General features: G+C 41.1%; 2 protein-coding genes across 2 annotated transcripts; both read right to left on the bottom strand.

The window, feature by feature from the left end:
- Positions 1-594: 594 nt before the first annotated feature.
- LOC119122620 (prostacyclin synthase-like) lies at positions 595-6,731 on the bottom strand. Its single transcript, XM_037251029.1, has 10 exons — positions 6,589-6,731; positions 6,395-6,518; positions 5,868-6,043; positions 5,182-5,325; positions 4,616-4,743; positions 3,531-3,712; positions 2,031-2,184; positions 1,512-1,693; positions 991-1,142; positions 595-904 (listed from the first exon to the last, which is right to left on the bottom strand). The coding sequence occupies exons 1-10, from the start codon at positions 6,654-6,656 to the stop codon at positions 757-759; spliced, it is 1,458 nt and encodes a 485-aa protein (XP_037106924.1). The 5' UTR covers positions 6,657-6,731; the 3' UTR covers positions 595-756.
- Positions 6,732-7,458: 727 nt separating this feature from the next.
- thumpd3 (THUMP domain containing 3) lies at positions 7,459-11,915 on the bottom strand. The gene is made up of 10 exons (XM_037251031.1): positions 11,787-11,915; positions 11,070-11,274; positions 10,913-10,990; positions 10,074-10,502; positions 9,552-9,682; positions 9,064-9,133; positions 8,861-8,976; positions 8,344-8,448; positions 8,127-8,250; positions 7,459-7,934 (listed from the first exon to the last, which is right to left on the bottom strand). Exons 2-10 carry the CDS (start codon positions 11,259-11,261, stop codon positions 7,746-7,748), a joined length of 1,434 nt encoding a protein of 477 aa, XP_037106926.1. The 5' UTR covers positions 11,262-11,274; positions 11,787-11,915; the 3' UTR covers positions 7,459-7,745.
- Between the last annotated feature and the right edge of the window lie 139 nt (positions 11,916-12,054).

The raw sequence follows: 12,054 nt of genomic DNA, 5'->3' as shown, positions 1-12,054 counted from the left end.
TTAATGCAGAACAGTAATAATACACAGGAGGTTGATATAAAATCCTCCCATTGTAGACCTTTTGCTGTGGAACAAGTACTCAGTGGTACCTTGAAATAAGAGTTAAATTAATTCTGTGACCACGTTCATAACTCAAAATCATAGTTCACCTTTGAAATGAATGGAAATGCGGTTTTCGTATTCTACATTTCCATATGGTGTTCATCATCAGCACAGCCTCACAAATTGTTGCAGTTGTCAGGAAGTGATCAGCAGCTTCCCGGGTCCTATACAAATCTAAACTTTCCACTCGCTTTCCAAACAGTGGGCATGTATGTCACTGTGACATTGTTTAAAGTACAGACGACTTTGCTCTTCATATGAATTATCACCAGTTAACATGAAGGAACATGGCGTAATGTAGGAGACGTAGCGTCAGAGCACATCTTGGAGGGAGGGGGCATTTGGTCAGTGCTTAGGGGTTGAGGATGGCAATCTTCCATTCAATAAAAAAATATTTAAACATTGAAAAATCTTGAAAAAAAAGTACAAATATGCGAATCAAATTAAAAGGTGAATCAAAAAGCGCTCTCCTCAGTAAAAGAACAGAAAAGACTGATACTTCACATTTATTTATTCTTAAATACTTAAAAAAATAATAAAAATATAATTATAAAAATAATTATAAAATTCTCATTTTAAATATAAAATACAAAAGTATAAAAGGCATTTTGACACAATGCTATGCTAACATGTACATACAAGTACTACAAAGACCTAGTTCGTCTTCCTGGCTTTCATGCGCACCAACAAGTCTCCCTTTGGTTGGAGCATACCGAATCCATAACGGCTGGTGTTTATCTCCGGCATCTGAGCATTGATGTCACACAATTCCAAATCCATATCCAACACCAAGTACACAAACCTGAATGGGGGAAATGGAAAAGACACAAAGTGGGTTCCAAAGTTAGATCATGGGAGGTCTATCTGTGCTAATTCCAGCATACTCACTGTCTGATGGTATTGATGGCAAACTGCTTTCCCACACAGCCGTGTGCGCCTGCGCCCCACGGCATGGTGTAATATTTCAACTTTCTACCTCCTTTGTAAAAATCCTTCTTAGCCGATCCATCCTTATTCAGAAAGCGGTCAAACTGGAACTTCTGCAAACACATTTTCACAGCAGTGACGCGTCGGATTTGTTGACACAAATCCCCTTCAACGTGTGCGTCACTACAAGTTTCAAAGTGACCTTGCTATGTCCTTCCCACGCTAATTAGTGGTGATTTTGTTTCACTGCCATACTAATCCCTCAGAGGCGCATGCCTGACCTCTTATTGGGGGAAAAGAACGGTCAGATATGTGTGGGAGTTCACCCCCCCCCATGCAAATGCTAACCGGGAGATTAGAAACACTTTGAGGAGGCGTAAATTACTCCCTGTTTCCACTGTAGGACTCTGTCTCTATTTATTCAGTGTCAACAAATATTTAGATAGAGCAGGGACAATTACACAAGTAATAAGAAAACCCACCTGTGGCTCTGGGTGAATCTCAGGGTCCATTTGAGGGCTGGTGAACGGGAACAAGCACACCCGGTCTCCTTTTCGCAGATGGTACTTTTGACCATTAGCCATTTGAATGCTTTTCTCCTGCACTACCTCTCTGGTGATGAAGGGGGCAGCAGTGAGTCGAAGAGTCTCCTCCAAGGCACTGTCTACAAAGGGCGGAAAGAAGAATTACAATTAACACTAGAACAGCAGAGGTTCCTCGTGTGGTCATTCATCACAAACGTATCGGCTCTTTTAATTAGCCCAAAGCTAAGTAGGAGTAATTTGTTTGGTGTGTTTGTTTTATTGGCGCACGGTTTCCAAGACTGTACAGGTTTTAGGTATAGACTTTTTTTTTTTTTTTTTTTAAATGATGACATCATTCATTGCAAATTATCTTTGCTGACCTCATGGGTCATGGAGCCAAGTTTGAGAACAACTGGTAAAGAGGAAAGCTTCAAACGGCCATGAATAAATTAAATGTTTCGGTTGCGTTTCACCCACCGAAAACTGGGGTGTTTCCACGGGAGTGGAGAAGAGAAGTTCCTGATGTTTCCATCTGGGCAATCTGCTTGAACTCGCTCCTCACAGCACTCAGCGCTTCAGGATTTGTCAACAAGAATCCTAAAAGCCAAAAGGCGGCGGGGCCGACGTTACCCTGCGAGCAAACAAAAAGAGGACAGTGATCACGTTGTCCTTTTTGTCTCACTCTGCTGTTGCATAGCGACAGCACAGGTGCTTGTTTGGCAAAGGCAAACAGGAGCACAATGTGACATGCCACAATCGGGGCAGAAAAAAGAAAAGGGGAAAAAATCTTCAATCAAAACACGCCAGTAGAGACAGATTGTTCTTCTATTACAAGAGTCTCTTCTTTTGTTTGCATCCATTTGGACAGAAGCATTCAATAAACATTACATCATTTCCAAAAGTCAGTTATGATTATATTATTGAACTAAGTTTCATGATAAATGTGAGTTTTACTTTAATATTAGTTTTACTTTTTTCCCAGGATGACAAAATGAATATGCCCAAACACAATCAAATTCAACATAAATGCTCCAATAAATTCTTCCCTTAAGGCAAAAAACAACATGAGAAATGCAATTTAGATTTATTACAAACTCATCAACACCATTTCTGGTGTGAAAATGGTCTTTATGATTCAAATAGCATGTTTGTAATGAATGCCTGACTCGTACAAGTGTGACTCAGCGTCACTTCACAGTTATGATTCAAAAGTTGGAAATAAAACGAAGGCGACAAGTGCCGAACAAAATGATGAGTAAGCTGCCTGTGGGGCCAAGTTGACTTCTGATCAAACCAACACGTTGAATACAAAGAGGGCCTCCAGCAGGGCTGTAGGCAAGATGGAATGAGTCAGAATAGAGTTTAGGTGAATGTGAGCGGAACTTGCCTCCAAAGTGGCAATCGCTCAAGCTCAATTATTGCTGAGTGAAAAGTTGGAATAGATCTTTTATTCATTGTTGATCATTTGTTTGTCTCTCGGGCGAGGAGTGGATATAAAATTACTTACTGTACTAATTTTTGAGCTACTTTATTGAGAAAGTTTCTAATGGCTTTTTACATTTGAAAACGGATATCTGCACTTTCTACTCCTTCGTCGAATAAATGCATTTTTTTTTAAGTTAGCAAAATGGCTAATGCATACAAAATGTTATAAATTTAGCACATTTTTACTTGAGGACATTTTAGCATCTGTAGTTTGTTACTTTGCCTTAAGTACAGGAGTGAAAGTCATCTCCCAGAGCCTTTTCTTTTTTTTTTACACAAATAGATGGACTACATGAATGCAAAATTGTGAGTCCCCCCCGCATAAAAGCAGAAAGTGAACAGTACCCTCATGTGGAGAGAAGCCGAGTACTGCAATTCAAGTTCAAGCAAGTTCATTCGATAAAGCAGATAACTCCGGCTAATCTCCATCAGCCTTCCAATGTTCCCTAGACACAACACACACAACATCTCCCATCCAGATCTCACGCTCACTTGAGTGGCCCAAAGTTGCATCAGTACAGCCCGCTTCTGCATCTCCTCGTCCACTCCTTCACGCTGCAGAAGTCGCCTATAGGCGTAAATCCACGCGTGTGACCCAGAGTCCTCCGTCTGACTCGCCGGGGTCAAAAGTTCCCACAACCTGTGACGAGCATTCTGAGCTGTCCTGCTTTCATCTGTTAACAAAAACAACAAAAGACTTTCAATGATATTCTAATATATCGGATGCATCTGTAACTGTTTTTGTAAGGGAAAGAATTACATTTCTCTTGCGATTGATTTTTTCTTCAAAGCGCTTTTATGTGAATTTTAAATATATTTACATAAAAGGTCATAGGGGCTTCTTCACTGCTAGGAAATCAGCACATCAGATAGCTGTGTAAGCTCAGTAAACAAAATGACATCAAAGCAGCAAGACAGCTTGCAAAGACTTGTCAGTGAGTACAACAAAGGAGCAAAACAAGAAATATCATAAAATCACGTTTTCCACCCTTTTGTTTTCCCTCACATTCTGTCGTGTTTTTGAAGAAACGTGTCGCGATTGGATGTTTTTTTTTTTTGCTTGGAGTTGAGAGCAAATCTTTTGATACGAGCGCTGAATGAAGCAAGAATGTTGCCAAAACGGTTTAATTCTTTACATTTGATCTCATCTCGAGGATAACATTTTTAATGCTATTTCTCTTTTTAAAAAACAAATTGATTACATTTCCATTCATTTCAATCTAAAAATATGATTTGAGATTTGAATCAGGAATTAGAATTTATTGTATAGTGTATGGAATAAATGGAAAAATATCATGGCTATTAAAATCTAAAATTTGTGATGCTGCTTGCTTTAATTCCCCCCTTGAGTTATTACTGGAAGTTATTATAATCATTAGTTAGGTGTAGATCAACAACCACTGCACAGTATTTCCACTCTGAAACTTCGCTATGGAAACCAGAAAACAAGTACAGCAATGATGTCAAGGCAGCAGAGTGCACGTAAGAGGTGGGGCAAGCGCACCCAATGAGTCATAGCAATATATAAATGGGGGCGGCACCTCCCATTCACTACTTCATTATTAATGGGCGGTTACCTCGCTTCAAGGTTCTTCTTGCAAGCTTGGTTAGGAGGTTGTCAAACTTGCGGTACTCGTCATAGACACTCGTAGGATCGGCACTACTATTATTCTGTTCTCCTCCGAAAAGCGTCAGGTAACCCGCCCTGTAAATAAAAAAGGAGACATTCAGGAATCATTTTCAACTTCAGGTATTTTTCCACTCATTTGCCCACATAATCGGGTGTCCCGACGCTTGCGCATCTGGACACGTCTCGGATGCCTCATGGCCCGACGTCACATGTTTGCTTACTTTTATCACGCTAGCCGCATTTCGATGCGGGCGAGCGGAAAGGAGTCATCAAACAAGTCATCTTAAAAGTGGAGCCATCCTAAGTTTATCTCGGGATGTTTACAAACAAAGCAATGCAGGCTGGTATGTAAGCAGCAGTAGCTTTGAAAAGTCACTCAAGTGAAGTCAGAGATTTGTTTATACGTTGGAACACAACTGCGAAAAACATGCAATCACTGAAATAGTAAGAAGAAAAAAAAACTGACTTGTCAACAAGCTAGTAGACCAGGAAAATTTGAGGTAAAGACATTACTTGAAGAGAAGGCCGTATGAGAAGTCGAAAAGTTCCTTCTGTTTCCAGTATTTCCGGTTCGGAGGGATCTCGGCTTTCAGCAAGGCCTCCAGGTGTCTGCACATGGTTTCGTTTAAGGTGGCCAAATTCATTCCTCGGAAGTGCCTGCGGTGGAACAAAGGCGGGTTAACTGCCGCGTAACAATGAGAACTTCCTGATTGATGGCGTTGTGACAATGTGGAATTACTCACTGTCACAATGATGCAGTTTGACCTATTGACTTTGCCCTACCGATATTTTCCCTCAGTTACGATAACACTGGGATTTATTTTCCACATATCTACATCAGTATAGAATGAAAGAAAAATCAGTGCTCCTTAGAGAATCACTGTACAATGTTCTAGGAACAAGCGCTCTTTTTTTTTTCTTTCTTTTTATCTTTTTAAACAGTAATATTTTTTAAAATGTATTTTATATTCCCCTATTGCAAGACGGGGCTGGAATGCATGTCACTTGATAAATGGGTGTTCACTTTCATTCAGATGGACTCCAAGTGAGCAAAAGTGAAACCATAAGTTCTAAAAATAGAGAAACGTTAAGACACAGTGTTTATAAGAAACAAACCCGTCAGAAATGGAAATGAACATGAAAGGGCTACATGACCTCAGGCCCTCGGGCAGAGGAGGAGCAAGGAGAGTAAAACGTACTGTTTCATCAGCGCTTTTGTCTGAGCGGGTTGGCGATGCGGCAGGCGCAACTTGAAAATTCTCTCCATGAGCACATCGGCATAGCCCTCAAAGTCTAGCGAGTCGCTGTCGTTGATCACGCAGTCGTATGAGTGAGGATCCAGCAGCACGGTCACGTAGCGCCCTACGACGCGCACCTGGACAGCACCGACACAACACGTTTTTCTTAGTGAGTACTTCTACAAATGTGTATTAAATGTGGAGAGAACTGTAAAGCACAAACACGGTGAGCACACACGCAGAAGCTGCTGTTGGCCACGGCTCACGTGTAGAAACTCACACAGATGTCACAGCCACAAAAAGACATGATAAGCATGTGAAGCAAACAGTTCCTTCACAACTAAATTCTTCCCTGTATTAGTATTGTCAATAAAGAAATCCCAGTCCCATGTATAAATTTTTTTTTACCAAAAAGTAATATCCATTTGTATTTAATGCTATTTTGGAATACTGTTACAGAGGTCTATTTCAAAGTGGAGTGTACTCACTGTAAAGATGTCGCCATGCTTCTGTTTCATTCGATTCAAGAACTTGGCTGCGTCTTTTCCAAATTCAATCGCATGACCCAGCCACGGGATCGCACCTTTGTCAAGAGGTGGATCACTCTCGGACCTGAAGCGTAAAGTCAAATCAGAGCGCTGCAACATCGTGTGAAAGTTCGGATAAAAAAACAAACGCCAACCTGGATCTGTGTGTGACGAGGAGGTAGAGTAGCACCGCTTGAACCAGTAGGAAGACAGTCCAGATCATCTCGTGTGGAAGTTGCCCTTGACGTTGTCGAGCGTGTGTGCTCGTGCCGTGGGCTGTCACTTGTTTTAAAGGCACTTCCCCCCATAGCAAAGTTCCGCCTGCGCATCTCGATGAGGAACTGCAAGGGATTGGACTGAGTCACGTCGCATCTTTATTTCTGCACAAACTTTGGGGGATTTATATGAGTTTGGGAAACGTGACTCGAACGCGAAAATTTGCCAACCCCCCCACAATTTTCTTTTTCTGCCAGGTCATTTTGCCTGAATTTTTTTTACTTTTTTTTTTTTTACTGTTGCTTTTGTGTTTTTAAGGCCAGGTCTTGTAGAACTTTTAGAGTGATTTAAAGTTTAAACAACAATAGGTAGCATGTCTGCTAAACAGTTCTGAAGTCTCAGTTTTGGTTTTGCTGTTTTTTTTTTTGTGGGGGGATTTTCTCCAGGTACGCCAGCTTCCTCCTACATTCCATAAACATTGAGGACTCTAAATTGTCCTTGTGTGATTGGTGGATTTTTTTTTTTTTATATCGTTCACAGTGCATTAACGCAATGTAGGTTTTTTTTTTTTTTTCTTTGAAAGGGTTGTACAAAGTGAGAAGGAAGCACCCCAACATGCAAATCTTCATTTGCATCATTGTGGTAAATTTTTCTTTCCTGCTTCAAAGTTGTTTAATTATTTACTAAAGAATGTGTCACACACAAACTAGTTAGTCAAGAGTATCGTCACAATGACTAGTGCAATTTAACGAGAAACTGAGACCAAGCCTTTGAAGCTATGCTCAACTTAGGACTTTTCTGACAGCGGCTTTTTTTGTCTTTGAGTTTTTTATTGATGCACCAAAAACATCTGCGATAACCTTTGTTTCATTGTCATGAAATCAACTTAAGGCGGTAACAGTAAACGTGTAAGTCACTTCATTAGGTACAGCAGCAACCAATTTGTTACCGTTTGCTCCTTTCTCTTTTTTTGTTTGGCTGTACAGAAAAATGAGACTTGGCCACTTGACATGAAAACTTAAAAAATCAGTTGATGAAATCAGCTAAGACAACCAAAATTATGTTGATCCAACATATATATGATGGGAACTGCAATCTAAGAACGCTGACTGTCTTCTTGATCTCCTTGTATTCGTGTCATCCCTTGTGATTCATACACATCTTCAGGAGTTTGGCCAAACACGGCGCCGGTCCGCCTGAGCAGGAACACTCCAGCGTGTAAACCGCCAACGTTGACCCAAACAGTGTGCTGCTTCCTCCACAATCCCCCCATTCTGGACACGGCCTGCAGAGCACATAAAAAAAAATGGTGATCAACCAACAGACATATACAGCAGGCTAAAACTGAGAAAGACTATTGCGAAACAGTGTCTTCTGATTCACAGATTGATCATTTTGTGGGAGGTCATGCAGACGGGAATGAAGGCATGTCAACAAAAAAAGTGACGCAATTTTCCATCATGAGGAAGGGCAATACCTTTGAAAAGCATTTCTTGTCCTGTGTCAACAGCACAGCCTTCCCAGAGGTCGGTTTGCATACGCGGGCCATTTCTCTAAGGCAGGATGGGTAAAGGTCCCAGTTCTTCTTCCTGGAGCCCATCCTTTAAAAGTAAAAGTGTCATTGGAGCAAAATGACTTACTTGACTTTCGATACAGCTGTTTTAAAACATCTTGTGTGTGCTTTGATTCCATACCTCTTCCCAAAGGGCATGTCAGTGATGATGATGTCAATTGAGCTGGACCTCACGGGTAAACTGCACAAATCCCAGCGGACAGTGTCAATGGGCAGCCCAGGGGCACTGTAAACACAGACACTTCATTACAATATTGTCAAAACAATTGTCAAGCACTCCCCAAATCGAGTTTCAAACTAGCTCATACCTTATTTAGTCAATAGAGAAAGGAATGCTATCTTAATGCTATAAATAAGCAATTTGCAACACCTAAATGTGAGTACTTATTTAACCTTGAAAATACAGCCTCAAGAATTTTGTGGCATTTCACACACCCAGTCATTAGCGGGATCATTAACTACAGAGCCCGACATGTTTACAAGCTGCCTTTTCCACCGGTTTGTGACAGGCAAACTTGCTCTTTACGAAACAGTAAATAAACTAAAGGTACTTTGACAGCATGTCTCGCTGCGATAGTTGACTGCAGTGATGGAAAATATCCATCCACCAGATTTAAATAAATGTAAATAAAGCTCACCTGCCCTTGTCCGCCTTCCTTTTTTGAATATGACACACATTGTTGACCGTGCGGTTTACAGCCATATCATTGTTGTCTCCAGAAATATAAAAAGATGCCGGAAACTCTATTGCCCCCTGGAGGCACACACATGCACAAACACAACAGATGGCAAGTTAAATCATTGTCTAAATTAATTGTATTTCTCCAAACTGCGTTGTTACCTCCAAAGGGATTGCACCAGTCCCACACATTGGATCAAGGATAATATCGGATGGTTGAGGTTTACACAACCTGTCAGCACATAATCAGATGAGTACAAAGGAAAAAGGGGGATGCCCTGAGGGAATTTACAAGCTAAGTCAAGCGCCACTCCATCTTCACTGCCATGTATCTGCCTGTTTGAAAGCTTATAAACTCTAATCAGACTAAATACTTGCATGTACATGAGGTTTATAAACTATCTCATGGTACACACATTTTATAGTTCTAAATAATAATCCTTTGTACAAAGCTCACTTCCGCTATCTTGTGGCACAAAAATGAACTGCTTGGATTAAAACTCATTCCATTCGTACTAGACTTTAATTTAAATATTACTCAGTTTAGGTTAAAACGAAGACTTGGAAAACTTTTCCTTTGGACTCTTGAATAAATACAGAATGAGTTCATCTAATTAAATAATGTTAGCAGTTAAGATGGCAGACTGTACCTGAGCATGCCATAGCACAAAGTAGACCGGAGTGTGGTGGGTCCAAAGTGGCTGATGTTTCTTCTGTGAAGACTCTCCTCAGTGAGTGCGATGCCAATCACCACTTCGGTATGATGTATATTTAATAAGACCTAAAGAAGGAAGCATTGGCTCGGTGGTCAATCAAATACACTCATCAACCACTTCAACATCTATTCATATTCAAAATAGAAATAGTGTAGCAGATACTCTATCAAATGCTCAGTTTTGATTGACATGCAATTATTATTGAGGTAGCAGTTTGCAGCGATGGGAAATTACTTTGCACCGCACGGAGAGCGTTTTGCACGCCTCGTGTGACTTCGCCAAAATATTATCAGCAACTCGCCGAACGACACGGTGCAATTCAATTTGACAGCACAGAAATCAAATCAGTTCTGCTCTACTTTAAGTCGCTTCATAGACCAGCATAGGGGGGAAAAAAAGCTATTTGATAAACTGCAGCGAGTGGCAGACTACTTCTTATTTCAGTTCTTCGCTTACCTCAATGTCAAACTTGGTCATGTCGGCTTTCCACTGGAAAAACTCTTGCACCGCCCCACCAAAATCTCGAGCTGCCTCATTGGAGGAAAAGCTGTGCTTGTCACCGGCCCGGTTACAAGTCACACGGAACTTCGTGACTTTAGCGTCGGGTGCTGCTTCCTCAGAGTCCTGAGTGCTGGTCTCGGCGTCGGGCGCCTCTTCTGTCGTGTTTGGGTCGTCAGCTGGAGGCGCTCCCTCTGTTTGCTCCTGCGACTCGCCCTCAACCACGGTTGTGTCTCCGACATCGTCGCTGGGTTTGACTTTGGTGCCATTGGCTCCTTTACGTTGGCTTTTTCTTTTTTTCAAAGTGCGGTTTAATTTCCACACCTCCAAGGCGTTGGTCCATGGGAGCTTGGAGGCAAGCTGCTGCAGCTCTGCCAGTGTCTCGTCCTGGATAAAATAAAAACCAAAACATGCAGATCTTAACAGCAACCCCGAATAAATAAGATGAATGCAAAATTCTGGCTCCAAAAGAATATTATTTAACAGAGGTCAAACATCTGAACATGGTATTAGCTACAATATTATCAATTGCTTTTTTGTTTCTCCTTTTTTCCTGCTTTAGTAGCCTTGTCTCTCACATAATTTCTTAGCATTAATATGCCATCAAGGCAATACATTTGAAATAAAATGGAACTTTGGCACCACCCTTTGGCACCTTAGGGTATTACAGAAAGAGTACTAAAACAGTGAATGTCCAAAAGTTGAAATGTGTTTGCTAAATATAGTAATGCCATAAAGATTATTGAAAAAAACGGCACTGAACCAGTACTGCACCAGTTTTGGCACGTGACTGTTACCTTAGATTCTTTAAACTGGTACTGATCATATTCCTCTACAACCACAAACAGGTTGTCCACAGACCTCAGCTGATGAACCTACGGGGACATTCAATTCACATTTAGCTGTCGGAGGCGTGTGGCAAACAGCATTTTCCTCCTCAATCATCCATCTCACCTGGAAGAGCTTGTCAGTAGTAACGGTGAAGTAAATACGACCACGGTCTTTGCTTATGCGCGCTTCTACACCAATCTTCTCGTGAACCTCCTCTGCAGCCGTGTGTTCGAACCCAGTGGGTACCGTCGCCCCAATGGTGGCGCTGCTGATGGACTCAACTTCAACGGGACCGCCGTCTTCAGAGGAGAACATGGCCGTGGGTATCCTGTCATGAGACATGAAGGGAATTATGATCACTCCACCAGTCTGTTAGGAAAAATACTAATTACTACTTTCCTAACAACCAAGTTTTTGACTCAGTGATACTTAGATCCAGTATTTCACCGCTCTATCTTTTCTAATTTTTCACAATGCAAGGCCGTTTTTCTAAGGGTAAACACGAACACAAAGACAATCACTATGTGTTTGAAACGTGTGGGAAGTGTAAAACTATTTGTTCTCATTATATCTGGAACACATTCCCATTTTAATCCATACTTCGTTATAGAGATCTGTCAGTTTATATTTCCAGTGCGGATGAAAAAAAACAATTTGCAGTTTACAAGATTAAAATGGTACTGTACTGTAGAGCTTTTTTTTTTTTTTTTACAAGTTACAATATCTGGCTAATGCTAGCTTTGAAATGCTAGGAGGAAGTTGTCACGGCAAAATCAAGACGCCGACTCATGTAATAAAGCGCTGGCTTCACCGATAATCGTGTCAGTGCAATGAATTTACCGTCTGGAGTCGTCGATGCTGAAAACAATCTTTGAAGCGTGTTGCAGGTAAATTTGCCAAATCGACGTAGTCACACACGGCCAGACGTGTCTGCACGTTGCTGCTGTTGTTGACGGAAATAGGGGACATCTTTCCGGTTTTAGACCTACACAATAAAACTGACTTTATTACGAAAATAAATACTCGTTTAAATTCGGGTTTACTGTAGATATTACTATGTATATGATATAGAAACTAGTTATCACCACACAAAATTCGTTTGAAATGT

This window comes from Syngnathus acus, chromosome 5 (assembly GCF_901709675.1).
Source record: "Syngnathus acus chromosome 5, fSynAcu1.2, whole genome shotgun sequence".
NCBI lineage: Eukaryota > Metazoa > Chordata > Actinopteri > Syngnathiformes > Syngnathidae > Syngnathus > Syngnathus acus.
Note: the sequence above shows the minus strand (reverse complement) of the source record. Positions and strands in the feature narration are given on the sequence as shown.